The 26,542-nt window shown below is 31.8% G+C and overlaps 5 protein-coding genes across 5 annotated transcripts; all 5 read right to left on the bottom strand.

Annotated features, from left to right (window-relative positions):
* Positions 1-6,469: 6,469 nt before the first annotated feature.
* On the bottom strand, positions 6,470-8,043 carry LOC105792848 (photosystem I subunit O). The gene is made up of 4 exons (XM_012621664.2): positions 7,829-8,043; positions 7,489-7,561; positions 7,220-7,399; positions 6,470-6,697 (listed from the first exon to the last, which is right to left on the bottom strand). The coding sequence occupies exons 1-4, from the start codon at positions 7,920-7,922 to the stop codon at positions 6,607-6,609; spliced, it is 438 nt and encodes a 145-aa protein (XP_012477118.1). The 5' UTR covers positions 7,923-8,043; the 3' UTR covers positions 6,470-6,606.
* Positions 8,044-10,080: 2,037 nt separating this feature from the next.
* LOC105792841 (F-box protein At2g27310) lies at positions 10,081-11,456 on the bottom strand. The gene has a single exon (XM_012621651.2). It carries the CDS (start codon positions 11,214-11,216, stop codon positions 10,191-10,193), a length of 1,026 nt encoding a protein of 341 aa, XP_012477105.1. The 5' UTR covers positions 11,217-11,456; the 3' UTR covers positions 10,081-10,190.
* A 1,369-nt stretch (positions 11,457-12,825) lies between these two features.
* LOC105762038 (OVARIAN TUMOR DOMAIN-containing deubiquitinating enzyme 6) lies at positions 12,826-15,887 on the bottom strand. Its single transcript, XM_052633924.1, has 6 exons — positions 15,883-15,887; positions 15,057-15,759; positions 14,539-14,700; positions 13,376-13,453; positions 13,048-13,138; positions 12,826-12,961 (listed from the first exon to the last, which is right to left on the bottom strand). Exons 1-6 carry the CDS (start codon positions 15,885-15,887, stop codon positions 12,921-12,923), a joined length of 1,080 nt encoding a protein of 359 aa, XP_052489884.1. The 3' UTR covers positions 12,826-12,920.
* On the bottom strand, positions 15,754-17,531 carry LOC128042416 (uncharacterized). Its single transcript, XM_052633403.1, has 4 exons — positions 17,433-17,531; positions 17,293-17,340; positions 16,535-17,213; positions 15,754-16,022 (listed from the first exon to the last, which is right to left on the bottom strand). Exons 1-3 carry the CDS (start codon positions 17,529-17,531, stop codon positions 16,926-16,928), a joined length of 435 nt encoding a protein of 144 aa, XP_052489363.1. The 3' UTR covers positions 15,754-16,022; positions 16,535-16,925.
* A 4,372-nt stretch (positions 17,532-21,903) lies between these two features.
* On the bottom strand, positions 21,904-25,734 carry LOC105792833 (mitochondrial fission protein ELM1). The gene is made up of 10 exons (XM_012621639.2): positions 25,400-25,734; positions 24,980-25,203; positions 24,591-24,687; positions 23,950-24,099; positions 23,703-23,829; positions 23,082-23,194; positions 22,927-22,990; positions 22,756-22,849; positions 22,543-22,651; positions 21,904-22,311 (listed from the first exon to the last, which is right to left on the bottom strand). Exons 1-10 carry the CDS (start codon positions 25,580-25,582, stop codon positions 22,210-22,212), a joined length of 1,263 nt encoding a protein of 420 aa, XP_012477093.1. The 5' UTR covers positions 25,583-25,734; the 3' UTR covers positions 21,904-22,209.
* Between the last annotated feature and the right edge of the window lie 808 nt (positions 25,735-26,542).

Genomic DNA, 26,542 nt, shown 5'->3' on the forward strand with positions numbered 1-26,542 from the left:
TTAATTTTATAGGGATTTGAATAATCTCACTCATTTATGAAAAGGATGATTACTTAGGTTATTTATATAAAGAGAAAAACCTTATCTAAGGAAAGAAATAATATACAATCCATAATATCATGTCTATCTAATCCTTAATTAACAATAATAGAAAGAATCTTTGTAGTCAACATTTTAGACTATCGACAATTAACAATCAAGGTTGTCAACAATTTATTAGAACCTTGCTTATAGAAATTGAGATTGAATCTCTTGCATTTCCAAAACAAATACAAGTTATTTATCCGAAAGTAGATTTTTTATTCTTTTAATAGATGCATCTACAAAATAATCCCATGTGAGCTATCAAATCATCACTTGTAGTTTGTGAGATTACTCTTTTAAATAATTAGTTTAAGAAGAAAACTTTTATATGGATTTTAGACAATTCTTTCTAATTTTGGTGAGTTTATTTTTCAGGTTTTTAATGCTTCTGTGTGCTAAATTATCAATGTGAGTATTAGAAAAGCTTGTTATTTATACATATAAAATGGTTTAGTAGAATTAATTATTAAATGCCTCCGGTTAACAGTTAAACCATATCTTTTGAGAACAAAGCTTTTGTATATGTATAATGATAGGATATTTTACATGAATCGACACTTATTCGCATCATGCCAATAAGTTATGATAAATACTCCCTATTACAATTGGATTTTGGTTAAGAGCTAAATGCAACCTATTTTAGAATTTTTCGAATGTGCAATTTAAGTTCATGTTGCCCCATCACAATGCACAAAATGGGTATTTAAAGAAAGTTGGGTATATATATTAATTATGGATATCTTTTTATTATTAAATATTTTGATTGAATCGGAGATTCAAATATGATGTGATTTATTACTATTTTTATTTGATAGTTTTCCCAATATTAGGGGATATAAATAACAATTGGATGAAATAATTCCTTAGAATGAATTATCATTATCTAGATCCTCATAGAAAGAAATTTGAACCAAAAGTTCAAAAGATAATTCACTTTATTGCAAGTTAATTGCTAGATGCATTTACTGACCAAATGAGAACAACCAAGTGTTATATACCAAATGATGTTTTGAAGTCTCAATAGGACAATCTATTAGAACAAATGAAAGTATTGCATGCCTGAAGCATAGAAAATCAATTGGTTCCAAAGATGAAAATTCTTGTAAAACAAAATAAAAAAATCTAAATGGTTATATAGTGGAATTAGCTCCTGATCAGGCCCAAGACATAATTAATCATTAGAACTCTAGAAGAGATTCAGGTACCTAAAGATGAAAATTGTGAAAATAAAGAAATCTTGATAAGTTACGTCAATACGAAAAACTATGGAACCATGAACATGAAAACTTGTCAACAATGATTTTGCAATGTTGAAGTAATGAAAAAAAAATGAGGATATTGAATAACTTTGTTGAGAAATATAGATATGAAGTAGATTGACCAAAATAGAAAAACGCAATTCAAATAAAATTAAATTTGTGAAGTTTTTGACTAATAGTTCAAACATCTAAAGGTTTGGGGTACAAATGAGTAGTTTTGTGAAAACAAAATAAGGAAAAAATTAAATTTTTTTGCTAAGTCTCAAAGATAGATATAATATCCTTTTGTGGTGGATGCAATAAACTTTAGGTATCTTATTGATATAGCAGTTCATGAAAGATTTGACATGCGTCTAATGTTTATTGTTACAATATTTTATATAAAACACTACATAGTGAAGTTTATATTTAGAATGGTAGAAGCATATAGAAATTAACGTGAAATTGTTAAATATATTTGCCTAAATATTTAAAGATTTGATTGGAACATATGTATTATCATACAAGGATGATGATCAAAGTTGATTATGATTATTGTTGGAACTCTAGAAGAGACCAAAATATATTTTCCCAAAATTATTCCCCACTCATGACTTTTAGAAGAATGATGATATAAATGTTTATAAAATCATTTGAAAAACTAATATCCAATATTGGGATAAGTAGGATATAAGATATTATGCGATGTTGTCATAAGTGGGAGTAAATATGTGTTGTACTCTTTTTCTCTTAATTGGGATTTTATCCCACTGAGCTTTCCAGATAAGGTTTTTAATGAAGCAACATGTCATGCGTATTATAGACATTTGTACTTTATCTTAGGTTGTACTCTATTTATTCTTTATTTTACAATAAGTTCATAATTTTAATCTTAATATTATAATAATTTATATTATTTAGATAAAAGAAATAATTTAAATATATTCATTTAAAATGAAAATTTATTTGGAGACAAAATTGAGGATGAAACAAATTTTACTATTTTTAATATTAAAACCATTAAATTAAAATTTCCTTGTAATGTTGAATGAATTAAGTTTGATGAAGCTTCCAGATCCCTATGATCATTAAAATTTCAGTAACTTCACCTACTTGATATTATGTAAAACCAGTAAACTTTTACCAATTAATCTCTTATTCATAACATTTAGGTCCAAGTCCACTTTAATTAAACTTTCATCTACACCTTCTATCATTAGTTCCAATTTATCGACCCATCATTCAAAATTTCAAACTCAACATGGTCATACAAAAGCTATAAATATATTCATACAAGAAATAACATTTAGTACATTGTTACGGGAGTTTTGAGATCTCGTATCTAGGGTCAAGAATTTATCAAAATTCATAATCTTTAACACGTTTAATGCTTCTTCTTCTTTTAAAATTTCTTTCTCCATTCATATTGGGTTTAGTTACCTACTTTGATTTAATTAATTTTAATCTTTTGTTTTTCAAATTGGTCAATTTTTAGTCTTTGTATTTTTTAATTTTAAAATTTTAATCCTAACCAAATAGTAGATTTAGCCCACATTCTATGACTGGATCATTTTATTTTTAAATTTCAAATTTTCATTCTTAATGTAAACAACATCTGTATAATTTATTAATTGGCTTTTTGTGAGTATTATATGGAAATAGTAAGTTGACATGACATTGCACATGCGATAATATGTTTGCAAAGAACGAACTTTTGAAAATATCATAACTTATTGAATTCAATAGCTACCATTTGGTTAAGACTAAAATTTTAAAATTGTAAAAATATAGGAACTAAAAATAATCAAATTAACATAAATAGACTAAATCCACAACTTATACATAGTAGAGGTACTAATAACAAAATATAACCTTTGTACAAGTCAACTTTTTGAATAATGTTTTTTAAAATGTATTTATTTTTAAAAAATCAAAGATTAAATTATATTGAAAAAGCATTTTTTTATCAATTATGACATACGTGGGTAGAAAAAATTATGTAACAAATTTATAAAAAATTTATATAAGAAACAAATGTGATTTTGGTTGAAATGGTAAAGTTGAGAAAAGGAAGGTTTTAAGATCTTGAGTTCAAATCTCATCATATATGCATGTGTTTTTCTAAATTGTACATAAAATACCCTTAAAATTACGTTTTAGCTGAGACCCGATTGAGAGTGACATCAACTCAATCAAAATTTTAAATAATAATAATATAGATATAGATGTTAATGATATCATAATGATTTGAAACTTTAGATGCATAATAAATAATTATATTACTAAATCTAATGATTGATTTGTAAAATATTAATCATAAAAAAACTATATAAATGGTCATCAGCTTGTTTTGGTCATTTAACTTGAATTTTTTTTAATTTAGGCACTAACGTTTGGATTCGTTCTTGTTTTGGTTATACACGGTTAATTTGATAATAGAAAGCTTTTTTCTAACTGGTATAATAACACATTTAGTCCTCAACACTTACATATTCTATCAATTTGATCTTAATTCTAAATAATTCAATAAATTTAACCTTTTTAGGAAGTTTGAAGATCAAATTGATAGAATTTGTAAATGTAAAGAGTTAAATTTAACCCTTAACTGTTGGTCGGTCGTTGATTGGCTGTTGACCTTATAAATTTTTTTATTGTGAACACATATGGATTGAAGTGCAATGTGGCACAATCTAATTGGGCTACATTTCAATCAGTTTTTTTTAAAAACGGTAGTGGAATGAAATGGTAACAAAATGTACCAATCTGAACCAAAAAACTCAAAAGGGGAAATGATGATTTAAGGCTAAAATATAATTTAGATAAATTACTTAAAAAGTTGGAGGCTCATTGATTTGTCCAAATCAACATAAAAGAAGCAACCAACTCTTCAACTCTTTACCAAACTTTGCAACCCTATTTTCAGTTTCAAGCAAATATTGAAAGCTGTGAAGGACAGAAATCTTGCCCACTTAAATTTAGCAAACTTTTTTTTTTAAAAAGAATAAAATAGAATTGTAGCGAAGAGAGGAGACGGAGGACAAAATTATTTGGAAAGCCATCAACCGCTAGTCGATATTCGACCAAGACGATAGGGTGTTTGTGAAATTTTGTAATAGAAAAAGGATTTTTTTTTTACATGGTAGTTGTTACTGTGTTTTTGGTGTTGGCCATGGTGCGAACACTTTCTATGTAAATTGTGTGAACCAAAGTGCTCCTCAACTATTAATGATGCCACCTTGTGAAAGTCTTTTAACTTCTTAATTGCTTCAATCAGTAGATACCCATTTTGGATGAAGACAAGCATCACTTTTCGTAAGCAATAGTGATTTTCTCTTTAACGTCAACTTTGATATCAATGAAAGAAATGAAGCATACTCTCATTATGGGGAAAAATGTTCTCAAACAAATTATTATCGTTCTTGAATAAAGTTTTAAGGTGAGTTTACCTGCGGTTAGTGTAAAAACAGCGGTGGCGGTGAGATTCAATATTGTAGCGTGAGACAAAAAGTAAGCTAAACGCACCGCACCGCACCGCACCCAATCGCCCATCCAAACCCACCCTTATTCGATTGGGATTCTCTTATCCCTTTCTATATATAAATTATATAGGGTGTGCCCCTCCCCTCGCTCTTGGTTGGATTAGAATGTGTTTTTTATTAATAAATGCTATTTATGTTATTTTTATTCAATCAGGATTTTGTTATCTCTTTCTATAAATAAATAACATTGGTAGAGATTTTTACATAAGTTTTTACACTTGAGTTTCATATATTGTTATTTTGCCAAGTAGTGAGAATTTATTTTCTAAGAATAAATTATAATTTCTGAAAAGTACAATTTCTACTGGTTTCTATTAAGAGAATTACTTTCCTACAGGAAGTAATTAAACTATTTAATGTTTTGTGTTTAGTTCGTGTTACTCGAGCCCACACTCAACGCAATTCGAGCTATAAACATAGTGGCGAAGGTCATTCGGTTGAAAGCCAAGAACAATACAAATCCGCCTTGCACAAGGTAGATGTACTTTTCGAAGAAAAAAATTCATTGCTATAAATATCATAAATCGAATTCCACTGTTCTTAACTGAATTTTTCCAAAACAACAACATAAGAAACAAAATAAGACTTGTTCATAATGTGGAAATATGGGACATAATTGTCATACTTGTAATCACTTTAATCTTAAAAGGAAGAAATGGAGGAATGGAGGATTTTGGGTTGATAAAAATTTTGATGAGGCATCAACTTAATCTTGCTTATATTACTTTACTCTTACTCTATTTATATCACACATTTGTTTATATTGGCAACATTGATACACAACACTTTTCGTCAATTGGATAATCTTAATGGAGATTGATATACATCATTAGTTGTAGGTTTTAAATCATCATTTATATGTGTTTGAAGTTACTCCATCAATTCTCTCAATCATACCTCACAAATATAAATGGAAATTAAATTGTGTAACCAATCTTTTAATGTTTTTACTATTTGGTGTTGTTTCACTACCACTTAGACCAAGATGCTGGAAATATCAACTGTTTTTTTTTACAGATTTAATCAAAGAATTTGATTTAAATCCTAATTCTACTAAGTTTTCTGAGGAAAATATATGCAATTATCATTGAATTAAAATGCTTGGTTTTTTTAATAAAATGCTTGTTTTATTAGTCAACAGTGTTCTACATGAAAAAAAAAATTAATATAACAATTTTCGGTAAAAGTGCCATGAAGGTTCTATATTAGGGGTTTGTCTCTCTATCAAAAATAGGTAAATTAGTCATTGTACGTTAGATTGAAGAGCAAATTGGTCATTTATGTTAAAATTTTTATTCATTTGTACTGTTAAAAATTGATGTAGCTAATAGAATAACTAAATAATGACATGTGGCATGCCATGTGTACCTCATGCTGATGTATGAAGACCAGTTTTTAACAGTAAAAATAGATGAAATCTTTAATAGAAGAACTAGTTTGCTCTTTGATCTAACATATAAGGACTAATTTACCTATTTTTTAGTAGAGGAGGTAAAATGCAATTAAACTCCTAATACAAAGACTTCCATAGTATATTTACCAATAATTAAAAAAAAAAAAGGACTAACTTTTTGGTGTAGCCCTAAAGTCAAAAGAAATGGGAATTAATTTTAGTGAAGAGAATCCGTCTTTTTTGCATTGAAAGGGACATAAAAGAAACAAAGTGCATAGCAATTATAGGGAAATGATGGAAGATAGAGAGAGTACCAAAGTAATATCATATTTCATAAATAAAATAATAATAATTAAAAGTAGTCCTCAGTCCTTCCCTTGAACCCAATTTGTCCAAGTGTAAGAGTGATGAACAGTCCCAAGTGCCATAATACCAACCACAACCTGCTCATTTATCAAGGTTAATGTAATTGATTTTTTTGTTTTTATTGAAACCAATATTAAGAAAATAAATCAAACTTCTCCTTCTCCATGCCTTTATAGGGATGATAAATCTTTCCAATTAAGATGTTGGGTCACTGACAAAAGTGAATATTAGATTCAAAGTTTAACTTTAAAAGTTAATTGATTATTGATTCAATTGGTATTGGTATTGGTATTGTTGTTAGTGTAGGAGGACGTGGGTTCGAGTGCGTTGAAGCGTATTATCATCCTATTTAAAGGTTGACGAGAAGCTATAATTAATTTTAGACATTATATCTAAAAGAAAATATATGATAAAAAAATTAATGAAAAAAATTCAAATTCAATTGGTTTGGGTTATGTCTCCAAAAAAATTTTGGTTCCATGGTCTAATGGTCAGGCCCCTACTGAAAAATGGGCTAAACTTGTCTACAAATTATGAACCCAAAGTACAAATGGCATTGAAAAATCTATAGCAAAAGAAAGAGTGTAAAATATACTTACCAAAACTGAGAAGTAGGAGGAGGAGGAGTAGGGAAGTGAGCAAGCTCGGTTCCAATGCTCTCAAACAAAAGCCCCGTCAAGCTCTTGCCATTGATTGCCGGTATGCTTGACGGAGCAATCCATCCGATCAGCCCAAATCCTATTACGTTGAAGTCCCTACGCAGCCAGTCCCTCTCAAAGCTTCCCATTATCCAATCACAACTAACAATTTAATCCCTCGAAGCATCATATTAATACTCACAAATCAACATTTTACTGTCACAACTTACCATGTGAACTTTCCCCCGCAAGCACCGGCCAGCCTCAAAGGGTTCCTACCCCTCACACTTGATTTCAAAAACCCTGCAATCATACATTCACTCACTTAAAACTCAACACAACTAAAAATACAGTTTACAATTATATCAACCAATTATTGGTAGCATTAAGTTAAATTTAAACTCACCCACGCATGTTTTACACAGGTGAAACTCATATTTGAGAGCTCAGAATTCTTGAAAATCTCAAATTTACCATTGAGTCGAAAAGTGAGACAAAATGTATGCCATTGTTTTACGGTATTTTACGAATTTGGGTCTCACTGTTCATGATAAAATAAAAAAAGTGTACCTGAAGAGAGGCAGGTGTTGTTCGGTGGGGATGAGAAGGAGGTGGCGCTGCCGAGGCGCACGACGGTTGATGGGCTTGAAAATGTAGCTGCCATTATTGGGGGGTATGGCTTTTGAGTGCAAGTGGTGACGGATTGATTATGAATATTGGGAAGCTTGTGGGATTGTATGATCGTAAGATTTGAGTGGATAAAGTGGGCTGTCCTTTACCTTGTTGACTGATAATCCTATACACCAATTGGATTATGCTTTTATATATACTAGTATTATATTTTACAATTTTTATTTTATTAACACTAAAAATTAATTTTAAAATAAATTTAATTAAATTATGATTATTTTAGATCTTTTATTAGAAAAATTAAATGTATTATAATTATTTAAGATTAGATAAGATTTCAAATCAACAAGTAAATTAATGTTTTAAATATATTTTTGAAATTAAACAAATTTATATTTTGGTAGGATATGAACATTTAATATTCTCAATCCACCTACAATTAACTATTTAAATGCATTAACATGAAAAAATAGTTGCGGTTTTGGTATTATGTTCATACTATCGATTGTTTGTTTTGTATTCATGTAATGCGACGGCTCTATATGAATTAACCGTTTTTACCATGAAGAACAAAAAGCAGAGGAAAACATTTTTTTTAATTGAGCTACAGTAATTAAAAGGAAAGTTTTAGTAACTTTTGGTGTTTTATTGTGAATGAAAATTAGGAAAGAAGAAAAAAATTCTATTTCGGCCATAAATTTAATTAGGTTCATACTCATTTATTTAACCATCAATTTTTGGTAGTTGAATTGTGTTCTTACAGATAATAACTTTCTTAGCAAGCAACAAATACATTTTGAGTAAATGAATTTTTTTTTTTTTTTTAAAAAGGAGGCAGTAGCTTTGAAGGAGTAAAATTGATGTGTAGTTAAAATCAATTACATGCTAATTTTGACAACTCAGACGGGGTTTATTATTATCCGGCTGGTGCCGGTAATTAATTTTAATTTCAATTTTGGTGCAAATATATTTACTTTTTTTTAACTTTTACCTAAACGTAAACATATATAGTTTTTATCTTTCGGTATATGTAAATATTATAAGATTTGTGTATATATATATATAATAAACAAAAATTAAAATAAAATTAGTTAGATTTGATTCCTAAATCAATTTATATGATAGTGGGGTAATGACATGGCAATTAAATTAACATGTTATATATTATAATTAAATTAAGTTAATAGTGTGGCTCATAATTATAGGGGTAATAATTAAGGAAACATTTGCAACTTAAGGAATTAACCTAGAACTAAAAGTTTCTTAAAATACTCATGTTACTTGCTTTATAAATGGTATATGCATGTATGCTATATAATAACAAATATTTAATAAATCATTTATTTTATCTATGAACTAAAAATATTGCACTAAATATGGTAATTTGAAGTATTTAAATTCCAAATTTGTAACTTTTTTAATGTTACAAGAAAGAAACTAACATCATATCATAAATATTTTATTTTAAGTGACTATTCTATGCCATTCTTTTTTTAAATGTATAATACTTAGAATTATCCATAACTTACCATCAACAGGTTTGGTGAAACTTAACACTGAAAGAGGTTTCTCTCCTCAAAAATCCTATACTGCAATAAAGGGGTGTTTTGAAATCAAGATGGAACCTAGTTATTTTGGCTTTACAATGATAGTTGGCAAATCAGGAAATTTTCAAACCGAGGCAAGGGCGATCTATGAGGGACTTTCTATTGAATAGAATGAAGTGGAAAGTGACAATATCATTCTGATTGATATTATTACCAACGGTTATGTAGTGGATAATAGCCTTTCAGAGGTACGACTCATCCACTCTCTACTTATGAATGGACAGCAAGTTAGATTCCAACATATTTCAAGGGATCAAAATAAGATTGCGAATTACTTGGCGAAAATGGCTACTGGAGATTTAAATACGGTTTGTACTTTTAAAGAATCTCCAATGAGTTTCGAGCATGCTGATACCAATATATATATAATATTTGTAATACAAGGTAGAATGAAACGTGAACATGATTATAAATTTAATCAGAAACATCCATTTGGCGTCAAAACGAAATATTGGTACCAAACCCTTAGAATCTAAGGAAGAAATATTGTGGTGCAGCGAGGAGCGAGCAGTCCAAGTAAGCCCGATTATTAAATGCACAAAACTCATTGAGAGCAACATCCATTTTGAATTGCAGTCGGTCAAATTAATCATAAATAATTAATTTCATGAACTTTGGATATGGTAAAAATTTATACATTTGACTGTCAAATTTGAATTTCATATTTTACTATACAGTAAATATTGGTGTTGTTTTCACTTGAACAATATAGCCGACCAAAAGGAAACAAAACCCACGACGCCAACCGTAATGCACACCAAATCCAATACCCTCTCTTTCCTTTGATTCTCTTCTTTCCTCTCCCTTTTCCTCTCTTGGAATTCCTCGAATTTTCCCTTCCCTTCATTTCCCTCCCCTCCTTTCCTCCTCCCCTGCTCTATCACCCCTTCCAAAATGACTAAACTGTCCTTCCCATTCAACCCTTTCCCTTCCATGTCCTCCATTACCATGCACACTTCCCTCACGTGCATTTCCCCTCCTTCTTTTCCGCAGCACGTGACCACTACCCCACACTCTACCAACTCTCTGGATGATCCTCGCCCTTCATCTCCTGCTGTCACTGTCCCAAACCGCACCTGCACATCACCTGTCAACCAGTGCCGCTGCACCGAAACCGCTCTCCTACTCGACACATTCACCGCCTTCTTCCGGGTCGGGTTAATAACGATCCAGCTTAAACTCAAGTTCTCTTCCAAATGTTGCAGCCAGGCTTCATCTTGACTGCCACCGAGATACCTTACCGGCGTCGAAGCCGAATCTTTCGGGTCAAGTAAATCCACCCGGAACGGGGAACACAAAAACCAGCTGCTTGACGTGTCCAATTCTTCGACTTTAGAATAAATAATCTGGTTTTGATAGTAAACATCAACGGCGAAGATTAATTCCGTTGGCAGAGTGCAAGAGTTGACGTCCAGCTTCAACGGTTGGAGATCGGGGAAGGGGAAAGAATCGGAGAAGAAGGAGCGGTGGCCGGAGGGGAAAGTAGAGATGATTTGTTGAAGACGTGGATGGTTGAGGGACGGCCAAGTGGAAGAACAAATGTTAAACCAGAGAATATCATGGGTGGAGAGGGCGTGTAATTGAGAGGAAACGCAGGCGAGGGAGGCGAGGGAAGGGCCGTCGAGTAGGGCGAGGATGTGGGATTGGAAGATGTCAGGATGGAGGGCGGAGATTGGGGTGATGCCGCCTTGATGAAGGGGCAGGGATGTTGTGGAATTCATTTTGTTGTTTTAAGGCAGAGAGAGGGGAATTGGGTTTTATAGGGGGATTCAATTCCCAAATTTCTCTTCTCCATTCAAATAATGGAAATTTTGAATATGTCAACGTCTTCCATATCTTAGGTAAATAAATAAAATTTACAAAGGATAAGACAGGCAGGTGGCAGAAGCAAAACCCTGCTGGGTTGACTACAAGAGGTAGAAGACGGGATAAGAAGTCTTGAGCGACTGCTGAATTAAATTACATTCTTTTTTTGAAAAGAAGGATTTTCATTTTTATTCAAATAAAGTTATTTATATTTATATCTCCACTACCACTGTTCTGTAACTAAAGTAAAAGGGTTTTAATTTTCCCATTTTCTTTTGACCAACTCTTCTTTTTCAATCCATGCGTGCTGCTTTGTCCAATTTCACAATTATTAGATGTAACGGGAAACAGTATCAACATGGTTCCATCTTTTTCACATATAATATATATTCCAATCGCTTTTGCATTTCCTCTTCTCTTCTTCTACTTTTTCTTATTATTATTCGAGTTTTTTTTTTTTTTTTTTTGAAATATGAAATTTGATTTAATACTTTAGTTTTAATTTATATTTTAGAATTAATTTTATGAAAGTTAATTGCTAATATTATTAAGCTTGAATTTTTCATAAATTTTTTAATAGAATAAATTTAGTGTGAATTGCGAATCTGTTTAATTTTACATTTATTGTAGATTTGATGAAAATTCAGAACTAATTATGAATTTTCATCAAATCAACTCTAAAACTCAATTAGACATTCAAATACTAAAATATATAACTTTTATCTAAGTACAAGTGATCAGGAGAACAAAAATAACGCAGTACCTTATTAGAAAAAGTGTCAAACTCAAATATCAAATTATGTATTAAACATTTTCTATAATATTATATTTATTTAAGAAGAAAATGTTTTTTTTTTGGGTTTAAGCAATTAATTGATAAAGATTTGATGAAACTAATTAGTGGGAGACAAACCAATTTGTCAAAGACATAAAAAAAATAATAATATAAAATGTGGAAAAGAGGTGTGATTAATTAACCCTCTTTAGAGTCGACAAAGAACCCTATCTTTGTTCAGCTAAACCTTTGAATTTTATTGGGTTTTGTTCCGGAGAATCATCAACAACTGGTTATTAAAAAAGTATTCTGGAATTAATTTGAAAGTTCATATATACAACTAACTAAATTAAATTAACCAAAATCTCCGAAGAAATTAGATACTTGGGGGGTGGTTGAAGATAATTAAGGCGACGAATGCACTTGAGAGTAGACTTTAAGTTTTCAAGTGGTTGACAATGAAAGCAGCCGCCGTGCTGGAACCATCAACCCTCTCAAAAGGGGTTGTTTGATTTACATCACCCTTTTTCAAATCATTCAGCTCCTTGCAACATTTCCCATTTCATAAAAGTCGTTGCAATATTTCTCTATTTTATATTTTGACTTTAGCTAACATAATAGATCAATATGAGATAGGTTAAAATCAAATCATGAAAATAAAATGCATTAAATTTTTGTTTTCATTGTAATAATATGAGGGAAAAATTATTTGATATGAGAGTATCAAGATAATTTATTATAAACAATGATTTTAAAATTGAATAAGTGGTTAAATTAATCATGCCACGTTCATTCAGTTCAATTAAATAAATCATTAAAAATAAAAAAATTCTAAACAAATACCTCAACCAGTTTGATAGCTTCCATGAAATATGTTGATAGGTTCTGCATCAAATAAATTTTGGTTCATTCAAGGTAAGAAGATGGTAAAAGAAAAAAAAACAAACTAAATCAATATTAGAAACATCAACCAAGGATATCAGCTATGCTGTAGGAGTAGATATGAATAGGTCTGTTATACATTTCTGATAAGGCTTGAATCTCCACATTGCTCCCATACACCTACATTCCCAGATACAAGAAATCGATGCTTTAACCATAATACAAAAATGCATGGTTAGTATTTTTCAAATTTGATTAATTGAAACACTTGTAATCTTGGCTATGCAATAATCCACAGATCAAAATATGAGTAATAATCCACTCCGAGATTGAAATATATCTATATGCATATGATGCTAAAACCAGTTTCACATAAGAACATTAAAGATCGTATAAAAAGTTATAGCCTCTTTATACCTTATCTCTTCTTTTCCTCTTACAATAAGATGTAAAGCCTTCTGTTATAAACTGAGAAAAGTGATCTCTCTCTCGCTCCTGGATGAACATATAAAGGTAAAGCATACATCAGAGAATACTCCAAATTATGTCATTCAAGCACCTCAAAACTAAATATATGAACACCCCAAAAAAGGAAAACATAAAAAGAAAATGAAATCATATAATCCTTTGAAACAAACTAAAAACATTACAATGATCCAAAACAGCGCATGGATATGTTTAACCACATCCAAATATTCAATTTAGCTTATAGACAATAACTAGTAGAAAACATGCCAACCCAAACAAAGAGACAAGACAATCCCGTGATCTTAGTGCCAACAACAGTACTATCCTATAAGGGGTTTGGTGAACATGTTCTCAAGGAACATTTCAACATGTTACAAAAGATTCAACATGTTACAAGAGGATGTATGCCAAAGATGTCTCATCTCAGGTGCATTTCAATGAACCCAGTTACTTTCATACATCCTCAAAACCTAAGCTTTGATCGTACTCATCAGACAGATTGAAGGCAGAGACAATCCTATATTACCAAACATATAAAGAAAGTTCTATGACCTCCCTAGAAAGCCAAACCTCTATCCTCTAATTATGCTCAAAACTCTAAGCTAATTAATCACACTATAATCATATAACAGAATTTATGGCACGGTACTTTGATCTTTTTTTTTTTTTTAATTTACTGGAGTAAAACGGGAATATTTAGCCTTCTTTTTTACTTTTGGCATGCCAGATAAATGAAACCTTAACTCTCTACTCATCTTTTTTCTTTGATTTTCTACTCATCTCCCACATCTTGGAAATACGTATCTCCTCACCATGCAGTTAACTAAACTTATAATCCCATGCAGATAAATACATTATTAGAAAACTCCTTCAGCAGCTATCATTGGACTCTATTTCCAAACAAAAAGAAACAGCAATCACCAAATTACATGTTCTCTTTTCTCGGAATAATTCAAGGTTTTCTTTTTTTAAGGGAACATTCACCAAACTGTTCCACTCAGTTTAAAATTAACATGCGTCTTAGGTCAACCATCTAGGACCTACAACGCAGCAATAACATCCTATGGTTCATTATGTTTCAAAAACAGGATTCAAGTATGAGATATTAATACCATGTAATCAATGCACATTTGATGAACCAAATGATAAGCTTCAAAGTCCCCATGCACTTGATCAGCAACAGCTCGGAAGAGGCAGTTCCCATCTTCTAGCATCCGTTTGACTTCTAAACCTTTTGCTAGTCTAATATCAATTTCAAATTGCCGCTCCCTTTCCTGGATCAGATACAGCAAACCAGCAGAAGTTAATCTGACGTTTAAAAAAAATACCCCAAGCATTAACTTCAGGTCAAACTTTTTCAGCAGGAATACTAAACCTACAGAACATTCTTCAAACAAGATAAACAATATAATTTAAAAATTCAGCATAAAAACCTTACGATACAAATGGATAAATAATACCGCTTAAAGTAAACCAGGGCAATCATTCAAAAAAGAAACAGTACAATAGCATAAAATGATAATACTTATTGCATGCCAATTATATGAAAATTTCCATACTAGATGATTTTCCACCATAAGAAAATGAAGTATGAAACACAGGATTTGATTATCCAGAATAAAGAACTTACGGCATCACCATAGGAGGATACAAAGCATGGGCTTTGCTCATCAGCACTATTGTAACCCTCATTCTCACCATGAGATCTAGGAGAAGAAGGCCATGACTCAGATGGTGAGGTTCTCGTAGAAACGATGGGCCAGGCAACAGCTCTTCTAGATGATCCAGCACGAACAGGATTTGGGCTTCCTGAGGCAAATCTTCTTGAATTTAAGTTTTCTGATGAAGGTTTAGGTGGTGGAGCAGGAGGTGGAGGAGGATGAGAACTTCTGCTGCCAATTGGGGAGGGGTCACCACTTGAACCTTCGGTTTCAGAAGCAACTTTTTCACCTGAATCATTCATCATATCACATGAACCCAAGGCAGCAAGAGTGTTCACTTTCTCAGCCTCAGCAATTGCATCACTTGAAGTTCCATTCCGATCATTTCGCAAATTTTCTACCAAAGGATCATCTTTCACACCCTTATTCTCACTACTCCTGGAACACTCTAAATGCTCATCTGAAGCAACTAGTTCTGACACTTCCTCATTAACCTCCCCATCTTTTGCAGCTGAAGGAACTTGATGAGTAGAAAAAGCAGATGGTCCGGGCAAGGAAGAAGAGCGGCTCAGATTCAAAGAAGAGCTGCCAGTGGAACCTCTTTGAACCAAATGCAAGTCATAGCTTTTGATGATAACTATTCTCAGTGAGATACTCTGTCCTAATTCTTCCCTTCAAAACCCCTTAAATTTAGAAATTCAAAACCCTACTCATAGGTTTGTCACGAGTTCTTGCCTTGGGCACAGTAACGCCAATCCCTTGGCTGAAGGATTTCTTCCAGCCCAGCACGTTCACCTCATCGCGAAACAATCTCTGCATTGCCCTAACAAGTCTCATGAGACCCAGACCTCGAACTTTAAACAATAAAACCCTCAAATTACTCAAAATATTGTACCCAGAAAAATTCCCAAAAATTTCACCTTCACTAGCCCAAGCTGCAACCAACAACCATCCAAAATTTCCAAGAAAAATATCAACCAAAGACTGAAAACTTTATCAGCCAAGAACATTGTTTGGTTTCCAAGACAAGGTAGGAAATTTTAAGATCATCTTATGAACCAAAAACCCTTTGTTACATACCACATAATTGAAGTAAATAAGAAAAAAAAAAAAAACAAGGGTTCATTGAAAGGGAGGGACCTAATAAACTAACTTGACTTCCTGGTTAAAACCAAAATGTTGTCTAAAATTAAAATACTCGAAAGCTTCTCGTTTCTTTATATTTTCCTACCATTTCTTAGACCAATCAAGCAGGCAAAATGGCAACAACATAATAAAATAAACTCCAAAACAGAAAATAATCAAATACCCCACCAACGACCAAGAAAGACCCAGAAGTCAAAAACCGAATAATATTTTTTTTAGAGAGAGAGATGCAATATAACCATTAAAAAGTAGAAACCCAACTTTGACTGAGCAAGAAATAAAAGGAAAAGGGAAAAATCACCTGCAAAGGAAGGAGGAGAGGAAGTTTGGAGACCCAGCTGAAATTTGCAAAACAAGAGATGAATACAAAAAAATAAAAAGGGGGGGGGGGAGGGGTATTAGGTCGTATGTTAGGGTTTTTGAATAAAGGCGAGGCCGAAAAGAAGATAACTTGAAGGCAAAGGAGAGTACTTAGCGAGAGAAAAGAGAGAGGAAGAAAGCAAACAAAGGAAAAATGGAAATTGAAAATGTTGTTTCTTCTTTTATAGATAGAGAGAGAAAATGGGATAGAAGATTAGTAAGGGCTAGTTCTTCAACCCGGTGGAGAAGCACTTTTACACCCAAAAGTGCTTTTGGGTGAAAAGCAATGAAGAATACACCCAAAAGTGCTTCTAAGCTGCTGTTTTACTTTTTTAGCCACACACAAATTGGTTCTTTGCTCTCATCTCTTCTCTCATTGCTGGTTTTTTGTTCTCTGCTGCTTCTTTGATCCTCTGCTGGTGCTGGTTCTTTGTTCTTCTGCTAGTGCTGGTGCTGGTTCTTTGTTCCTCTGCTGGTGCTGGTTTTTTGTTCCTCTGCTGGTTATTTGTTCCTCTGCTGGTGCTTTGTTCCTCTTCTCCACCACCGGTGAGTTTATCTTTTTTTCGTAGGATGAGTTTTGTTGCCTGAACTTTTATGCATGATGAAACAGATGGTATTGGCTGCTAAGATAATGGACAAAACAAATGATGTTAGCATAGGGTTTCTGGAATCAAAACCCAAACCGAATTAAAGGACTACCTTCTTAGCATCAGGATCTGGAATTTCTTTTGGAATGTCATCATAACCCTATAGTAATCAAAGACGAGATTATTTTGCCCATGCCCTTTCAGGAAGTATATATAAAGTAGCATAAGAGAATGAGGGGGCAAGGTTACTACCTCAGGCTTCTTGTCTTCGGGATCAGGGATGTATTCCTTGTCATCCCAATCTTCAAGCTGTCCATGAAGCAATATACTTAAGTTGTATTCAAAATTCATATGAGAACAAAATAAGCCAAAATGACATTAATTTAGATCAGGTTTGACCAATTACGGTTAACTACCTTCTTGGCCTCAGGATCCTTTATTTTCTTAGGTGGGAGAAGATCCCAATCAGTGTACAAGCTACCAGTTTGTTTCTCAACATTGTCAACAAGGATACTGTAGGTAGCATAGAACCTGTAGTCTTATCTTTGTTGTTGACTTCTGGGAACTCAGCTGAAATAGCATAGAACCTGTAGTCTTCACTAGTTTGAATACCTATACGAAACACAAAGCCATCAGTAAGTAACTAGAAACAAGAAATTAAAAGACACCTTTTACGAGTATCCAGAATGTTACCTTTGTCGTTAGGATCTCCATTCCATTTCCCAGAAGTGTAATTCCACTCCTGAAGCTAAGTAATAGACAATCCAAAACATTAGCAGAAAAAGGTTGGGGAAGATACAAGAGAAAGATTATTAAGAAACATATCTTCTACTGAAATGGAGCATACCTGGTACATAATTTCTTCTGCCTCTAGGCACATGGCTTCAAATTTCTGATGTACATGACCAACCCAAGTTATACTTTTAAAATCCATAATGACCATCAATCAACCTTAGCAGAACAGCAGTTGGATTTCTTCCACTGTCTTCTGTTTGCAATTACCTCTAAACGCTTATCTGAACATAAGTAGATTTAAATTACTAATCTCTTACAAGAACAGAACCAACATTTTAGGAAGCAAAGTTTAGACACACACACACACATATCATATCCAATACCAGGAAACATGTATAATATGAAACATCAATTCTATAGATGCAATCAATGGTAAAAATGACACACATAGTAAAAAAACTTATACATATCAAACCCTTAAAAGAAAGTCGTAAAAGAGAGAATAAAAACCTAACCTTGAAGGGGTTTATGAACGAAAAAGGATCTAAGTGTAGTGAAAGACAAACGCAGTTTAAACAACCAAAAGAACAAAAAAGATCTGGGGAATTTTTTTTTTTCTCTTAATTCTGATATGAAGATTACCTTTTGGTTCCTTTCTCACTTTCCTTAAATAAATTTCAGTTTTTCTGGGTTTTTCTTGAAAGATTTCCGTGTGCATGTTCACTTTTTATCCATTTTTGGTCAAAGAGTTTTTACGGGCAGGTATGAGGAGAGTGAAAAGAGCGAGAGATAATGAGAAGAAGAGACCATTTGAGAAGAAAAAGGCTGAAAGAAAGGCTTCCGTTTGGATCATCAAATAAAAATAAAAATAAGAAAACTGCCCCTAATCTCTTTGCAATCAGTAACCGAGAACTGAAGAGACTGTTGAGTCTTTAACTTTCTGTATTTGTATAACTTAACCTTCAACAAGCGCGGGTAGCCTTTCTTTTACTGGCAATTTATTTATTTCTCAAAATATATATGGTATATTAAATTGTTGAGTTTTAGTGAAAATTTTGCTGCCCAAGTTTCCATTTCTATGTGGGGTTTTCTTTTGTTTATTCTTTCTCAAACTAGTTCCTGATATTTAACCTTACTTTTATATGCGCCATTTAAGTTATATCATTAATCAATTTCTTGGATTACTTCATTATTATCATTATATACACATCTAAACATATATACTTATGTGACATTTTATTTTCTTGACTGTTTGTATACACAATAGATGAGTACTTCGGCGGTTGAAGTTAGTGATGAAAAAGTAAAAGCAATGTGAGATAAGAGATTGACAGAAATATTTTGTGATATTTGTATTAAAGAGATATTGAAAGGCAATAGGCCTGGTACTCATTTCACAATAGATGGATGGTTGAAAATAATGACCAACTTTGAGAAAGAAACGGGCAAGGGTTTTTCACAAAGACAACTTAAAAATAGGTGGGATGCCCTAAAAAAAGAATGGAAAGCTTGGAAGAAACTTAAAGCCGAAGATACTGGTTTAGGTTGGAATCCTATAAAAAGAACCGTTGATGCATCGGATGAATGGTGGGATAGTAGGCTCCAGGTACATTAATAATTCTAAATATTTTTTTATTGTTTTCCTATTTATGATGTTATTGATAATTATTGTTATTAAACATATAATATGAGTCATATATTCAAATACATTTTAAAATAAAATAATACAAATGTGTCAATATCTAATTACAAATATTTAATTATTATATTTAAATATTTAAATATCATTTATATATTCTAATTAAATTTAACAAATAATTAATATTAATTACTTAGAAATATTTAAAATTAATATTATATATTAAAATATTAACAATAAGTTATAATAAATTATTTTTTATATTTTTGTTAAAATATCATAATATTAACTAATTTGAACATTATTTAAATACATATTTATTACTTTATAATATTATGTCTAAAATGGACATTTTATTCTTCAAAAGTACTTTTTGACAGCAATGCCAAACACTTCAAATATTCAAAAGCACTTCTCCACAGCACTTTTCAAAAGCAATGAAGAACTGGCCCTAAGGAGGTGTGGGATCGAAGGTAAGACCACCGTTTGGGGAAAGTGATGACGCACCACCGTTTGGGGAAAGTGATGACGCGGACGATGTTCCCTCATGAATTCCACACGTGCCTACTTGGCTTACTCTGCTGTCGTGGAACACGTGTGAAAATTACGAGAGTGACGTGGCTACTAATGATAGGGTAATTTCTCTTTCCCGTGTCAGGCGAGCTAGTGACATCAAACCTTCTCTTCCGGCGGATATTAAATCTTTTTTTTTCTTCTTGCACTGTTTTTATTAAAATGTGATTATCACGATTTTTATTAAATTATTATTATTATTAAATCAACAATTTCTATTTTTTATCGGTAATTTTTTTAAATGCTACTTGATTAAATATTATTTATAAATTTGGTTAGAGTTTTATTTCATCTTAAAAATATAGTTGACTTATGGTTTAATCATTAATCATTGTTAGTTATAAAATTTCTTTTGTGTCTATGTTTGTTTGATTGTTGAATGAATTTGTTTAATTATTAATTATATTCCTAATACATGAATTTCTCTTATTATCTTAATTTTATACTAAAATATCAATTTAATAAGATGATGATATTTTATAAATACCAATTTAGTTAGATTGATTATTATAATTTAATCTAAATTAATAATATAATATAGTCTTCAAATGAACAATTCTCATAAAAACAGCACTGAAGCAAAGGCAAAAGAAAAGAGCAATGAAAGCAGTGAGTTTCATCCAAAAATAAACCTTATTTTATATAAAGGTCCAATAATAAAACGTGGGATGGCAAAATTGTTTTCCCAATTTTCTTTGCCCTTTTTTAATAAATTTCTTCTTCTTGTCTAATTTTTTTCCATGTTATAATTATTTTTAAATTTCTTATGAAAAATAAAGGATATTCTCGTCGGTTCAAAAGTTCTTCCAAACTTATATTATTATTATAGGTAAATTATAACTTATAATATATTTATTATAATTTATATATTAATAAGTAAATATATGATGTTTCAATAAATTTATAAACTCATAATATAATAATTCATTGAAAGTGATTACATCACTAACCACTTAACTCTTAAAATTATTAAAAACAAAATACTATTTTAAATAATATAATAATTAATAATAAACATGTTGGTAAAATGGTACTTGAAAGTAGCCATTAAAACTCTTGCAAGATACCCATTTAGTATAAATTCAAACCGTATTACCTCATCCTTATTTTGTTAGATACCCATTCAACACAAATTCAAACCGTGTTATCCCCACCCATCCCTACCTCAAATATTGTATAAGAAAAGTGTTTAAAAGTGAAATCCCGTTTTTAATCGAAGTTACATTTCTTTGTACATACAAAATGATAAAAATAATAATAAAAGTAAGAAACGTAAGATTAAGAAAGAAAGGCACACCAATAGGATTACCTTTGCTTGAAAATAAGAAATTACCAGCTCTTGAAAATGTTTAAAATCCAAAATATAATAATAATTATATTCCAAAATGAAATTTCACACTGTAAAATTACGCGAATCAATTTGGAATAAATATTGAAATGCTCAATTATACTAAAAAAAAAACTTGATAATTAAATTGAAATTGAATTTTTTCTAGTCGCTTGTAATGTAATGTATCTGGATGATACCCCTATAATCTTTACCATAAGCAAAATCAGCATGAAGTTCAAGCAAGCCCAGAGCTGTGAACAAATGCACTACGTTTATTAAAACTAATAATGCTAAGATTTTCCCAGGAAAGAACAGAATGTTGTGATGAAGTAGATCTATGGAATGCCTCATGCTTAACCTATACGAAAACAACACTCTTCCACGTGCAAATTAAAAATTGAAAATGACAGTAGAAAAATACACATTTATAGCACCACAGAGGGATGTTGTTGGCATGACGTGTTGTCAAATTTCATTTCATCAGATCTGTTTTTCAGGTGTGTAAATCAAACTCTTCCAAAAATAAAATAAATTTATGCTTGTCCCTCCTCTTCATGCTTTACAAGCCGCTCTAAATAGCTAAGGCCTTTGTTCTACATGTAACAATATTTTGAAAATCCCTGAATGGGGAAGAATGAATTTGAAGGTGGTATTTTTATATGCTATTCAACAAACCCAAATCTTAAGGCTTCAAGTTTCAAAAATAAGGAAATCAACAGTGTGCTTACAACAACAACTATCGACACCTTCAGTTATGGCCGAACCCTCCATCCACGCTCAGCAAGTGCTTCACGCACCTGACTTGCTGCTTCTGCCGTGTCGTTGAGGGGAGGATAGCTCCAGCTTTCTGCAATCTAAAAGACAACCAGGGAATTTATTCATATAATTAATACCGGAAGAGCTCTCGTTATTCAATATAATCCAGTTATAATGGTTGAAAGAGCAGAAAATTGGTTAGGAACTAGGTTCAGCCCAGTCTCGTGGTTGGGTGTAAATGTAACTTCATCCAGTCTTGTGAAACTGTGTCTAACGGTAAAGGGATGGAATAAAAGTAAATGAAAGGATGCCATTGAATATTTACTTACATCTTCAGAACCTGTAAATGGCCGAACCACACCTCGTTCCCTTAAAGATTTATGGAAGTCTGATAGTTTCCATTTACAACGCTCAGGCCCCATAACATAGACAGGTTTCCTGCAAGGAACCAAAAGTGGATTCTAACTCCGAATTTCACACAATAAAATAAATAATCCAGAGGGTTCAACATGTTCAACAATATCAGTAAAGAATGATCGTACCCAGTACTGCAAGCCTCGCTTATCAGACTAACCGAGTCTGCTGTGACGACAAAAGCATCTGCCCAAGCTAAATGCCCCATATGTGGATTTGGTTCTGAAGATAGACATATAAATCTCATTAAATACAATCTATACTTCACTTGTAAACTAAATTTAATCAACTGAATATACCTTGACCATCCCAGATGTAAACTTTTGAATTATCAGCAAATTCTTTCACAATAATCTTTGATACCTGTCAGCCAAGTTGATGGTAAAAACTACATAATCTTAGTCATCATAGAAGAAAAGAAAGAAATTATGAGTGAATTGTCATTTATTAAAACCTTTTCGGGCGTCCTACTGGAGAAGGATATTCGGACAGTGCCACAGCTTGAAAGGATATTGAGAAGATAGGCAGTTAGCTGCTTTGCAAGATCTGCACCATATCGACAGTGGCCTGCAGAGAAAACCAGAAAGCCGATGAACATACAAAAAAAACATTAAAGCATAGGGTTAAAAGAAATAGCAGAGGGGAAAAAAAAAAAGAATCTTCATTTGAGTATCTAATTACACCAAAATCCAAGTATTTATTGGAGATTAAGAAAAAAAGTGACCATGCTCCAAGTCATTCTCATTTCCTTTTCAAGGAAAAATAAAATAACCAAAAACTACAACCTAAGCGAAGTTCATGAAGAATTACCACCATGTAAAATGTTCAGCATCATGAAATTTTATATATAAAGCAAAAAAAAAGGAGGATGAAGAGACCAAGTTTGAATATTATTTGCAAAGTGGCAACCATAAAGACTAAAAGATCCCTAACCAGCATCAAGGTATCTCTAGATAACATGCATAAAAATATGATCAGACAAATCAAATGTACAAATCTATAAGAGAGAAAAACAAGCTCCAAATATGGTGGGGCGGGCTGTAAAAACAAGTCTCAAAGCAAGATGAAAAGTTACTTGTAGGCCAGCCAATGTTAACCACTAGTAAGGGCTTTGGCAGAGGTGCAAACTCATCATGCCATGCAGCAGCTGTGCTGCGAAGTGTAGCTGAATCAATTTGATGTAGAGCTCCCAAAGTGAGTATCTGATGTAAAAAGTTGACAACAAACCTATCTTCAGCAGTAGATAGAAACTAAAAGTTTAACCAAAAGCTAGAGTTCCTACAAGTACGCAAATAGTAGTAATATAGATTGACAATACATACCACATGCCTATCAGGAGGTTCACGCGGAGTAATCCACCTGTGAAGAAACTGTGGAACCTGTTCTTGAGCTTGAGGAGTTAATGGATAGAAGTCATGACGAGGGGTGATCACCAAATCAAACCTATTCAACTGTGACCTAGGATGTTGTATCTGCAATGTAAGGAAATTGCAAAAACTGATATTTAGATATACAACAACTAAATAAAGCTATCATACTCTGGAAACATGCCAAACAAGTTAAATAACAATATGCAACAAAAAATCCAATTTATGTTAGGATATAAGATCAAAAGCAACTAAGGATGGCATAAGAACAAGGAGAGAGTAAGATAGATTGTAGATACCACATAGATGCAAGATTGAGAGAGAGAACTTTGCAAATAAACACTTAAAGTGGCTTTCTAGAGCACGATTCTTTTCAGTAATGCAAATTTCAATTCATTATTTCTAGTAAACTCATTCTAAGCTCATCATAAAGCCTAGGAATGTGTGAATAAAGACATGACACATTGATTATATCACCATAATGGAGCAGGAGGTAACTTTTTCCTCTTTTTCCAGCATACCCGTAAATAGAAAATAAAGGTGACGCATGCTAGGAAGGATAAAAAGTAGAAACCAAATTAAGGCCCATTACAAACCTGAATGACAAAAACATTCTCCGAGGCCAAACGTCTTATAGAACTTGCAACTGAAATGGTATCTCTTCCTGATGCAACAACCAGCAAAGGACCATCCCTAGAAAAAAAACCATCAAACCATCCATAAGTACCAGACGAAATAATCAACATGCAACAAAAGATACCAAATTTTATACTGTAATCAGTCAAACATGGATTCAAATTATCAAGAAAAGTAATAAAACACTAGCATTTACAATCATTGAAGTGTGAACCAGGTTTCATGAAATTCCTCCAAATCCTAAGAAAGTATACTGAACCTTTCTGCGACCCGACGGTGACTATGCTATATAAACATACTATCTAGGCTTAACAACTATAAGCATATTCGATAACCGATGTTGAAGTACTTTTCAAAAGTCTGGCGAGCCATGGTTACGATCTGCTTAACATCAGCTTCTAAAACAGAAGCCAAGCCAACACTTCCACCACCATTTTCTAGAGGTAAAGGCACATAATTCCTCCCTCGGGAGTAAATTTGAATGAGCTGGATGAGATAATCCAATTTTTGGTGAAGACTAACTGGAAGCCAAAGAAGCCACTCGTTTATCCCTCCTCTTGGCCTCGTAACTCGCTGGTATCAGTACAACGGATAATCAATTAATAAAATAGTAATAATTTAGAGATCAATAGTAACTAAGAACCTTTTTTTTTTTCCCCAGTAATCGTTTTGTCAAATTTATAGTAACTAAGAAGAATAGAGTAACCCTAGCAATCAATAGAGCAAAGCTAAAAAGATTCAGATAAGGGGTGAAATGAAATGGAGTTACATAAAGAACATGCTTGTCGTATAAGCCGAGAGCTCGGACCAACCCGATACTCTGATTCTCGGATCCAGGGTAGCCGTTGCCGATGATGACGGCGCGTCTGATAACGCTGTAGGCGCCGCCTTCGAAGATCTCCGGCACTCCTATGGTGGGGCTGGGAGGTTCGGGAAGGCGTATTGGTCTCATTAGAAATTGGAGTAAAAAATTGTAATAATGAATTATAATAAGAAATATATGAAATAGAAATTGAGTAATTGACGAAGAAGAAGAAGAAGAAGAAGAAGAAGAAGTCGAAGATGGCTTTGTTGTTGGCTGAGGCAGGCAACTGGCAACTACAAGTCGCCAGGTAGTTTCCTTTCCTTTCTTTTATTTCAATTTGTTTTTTAATTTTCTTTTAAATAAAATTTATTTTTAAACTCCTCTAACTATTAACTTTTTTTCAATTTAATCACTCAAATTTCCATATTTTAGTTGCAATTAATTCAATAACAAAAAGTTTAACTTGATTATTTTTATTGACCTAACAAATTTAAATTTTATGATATCAATGATCAAATTTGTTAAAATTTTAAATTTAAGACTAAATCAAGTGCAAACTTAGATGATTACTCTTATAGTTTATTCTTTTATTACAAAAGGACTCTTTGATAATTTTTTCAAATATACGAGGATGTCAATTGTTTAGCAATTATTTTAATAAATTAATTTGTATATTGCATGTGATTTTATTGGTTTAATATTTAATTAATTTTTAAATTTTAAATTTTAAATTTTAAATTTTAAATTATAGTAATTAATATAAATAATATTTTTATTTGAATTATTGAATATAGTTAGAATATATTAAGTACCAATTCAAATATTATAACAGAAATTTTTAAATAATAATTAAAGTTTTTTAACATTTTCAATTTACAATATAATTTTACTTTAGATACATTAATGTAAAGTAACATTATTTAAAATAATAATTAATTTACTTAATTAACTATATTATTAATTAAATAATAATTAATATGCTTAAAATTCTATTTAAATAATAACTTTATTTTACATCAATAAAATTAGCACCAACTTTTATTTAGTCAAAAATTGTTAACTAATTATGATAAATTATAATTATATTTATTACAACTTTTTTCCCTA

Source organism: Gossypium raimondii, chromosome 7 (genome assembly GCF_025698545.1).
Source record: "Gossypium raimondii isolate GPD5lz chromosome 7, ASM2569854v1, whole genome shotgun sequence".
NCBI lineage: Eukaryota > Viridiplantae > Streptophyta > Magnoliopsida > Malvales > Malvaceae > Gossypium > Gossypium raimondii.

What these genes read in the sequence shown, in the direction of transcription:
- LOC105792848 (XM_012621664.2), bottom strand. Translation starts at nt 7,922, where the DNA reads ATGGCAGCTACATTTTCAAGCCCATCAACCGTCGTGCGCCTCGGCAGC. An exon ending in CAACACCTGCCTCTCTTCAG is followed by an intron (nt 7,562 to 7,828) that starts GTACACTTTTTT and finishes GTATGATTGCAG; the next exon opens with GGTTTTTGAAATCAAGTGTG. An exon ending in TGCGGGGGAAAGTTCACATG is followed by an intron (nt 7,400 to 7,488) that starts GTAAGTTGTGAC and finishes GATAATGGGAAG; the next exon opens with CTTTGAGAGGGACTGGCTGC.
- LOC105792841 (XM_012621651.2), bottom strand. Translation starts at nt 11,216, where the DNA reads ATGAATTCCACAACATCCCTGCCCCTTCATCAAGGCGGCATCACCCCA.
- LOC105762038 (XM_052633924.1), bottom strand. An exon ending in AGAGGAAAAGAAGAGATAAG is followed by an intron (nt 13,139 to 13,375) that starts GTATAAAGAGGC and finishes CTGGGAATGTAG; the next exon opens with GTGTATGGGAGCAATGTGGA. An exon ending in CAGCATAGCTGATATCCTTG is followed by an intron (nt 12,962 to 13,047) that starts GTTGATGTTTCT and finishes TATTTGATGCAG; the next exon opens with AACCTATCAACATATTTCAT.
- LOC128042416 (XM_052633403.1), bottom strand. Translation starts at nt 17,531, where the DNA reads ATGAATTTTGAATACAACTTAAGTATATTGCTTCATGGACAGCTTGAA. An exon ending in CCGAAGACAAGAAGCCTGAG is followed by an intron (nt 17,341 to 17,432) that starts GTAGTAACCTTG and finishes TGATTACTATAG; the next exon opens with GGTTATGATGACATTCCAAA. An exon ending in CAGATCCTGATGCTAAGAAG is followed by an intron (nt 17,214 to 17,292) that starts GTAGTCCTTTAA and finishes TTATCTTAGCAG; the next exon opens with CCAATACCATCTGTTTCATC.
- LOC105792833 (XM_012621639.2), bottom strand. Translation starts at nt 25,582, where the DNA reads ATGAGACCAATACGCCTTCCCGAACCTCCCAGCCCCACCATAGGAGTG. An exon ending in GCTCGCCAGACTTTTGAAAA is followed by an intron (nt 24,688 to 24,979) that starts GTACTTCAACAT and finishes TTTTTTTTCTAG; the next exon opens with GGATGGTCCTTTGCTGGTTG. An exon ending in CCAGTAGGACGCCCGAAAAG is followed by an intron (nt 22,991 to 23,081) that starts GTTTTAATAAAT and finishes CTTGGCTGACAG; the next exon opens with GTATCAAAGATTATTGTGAA.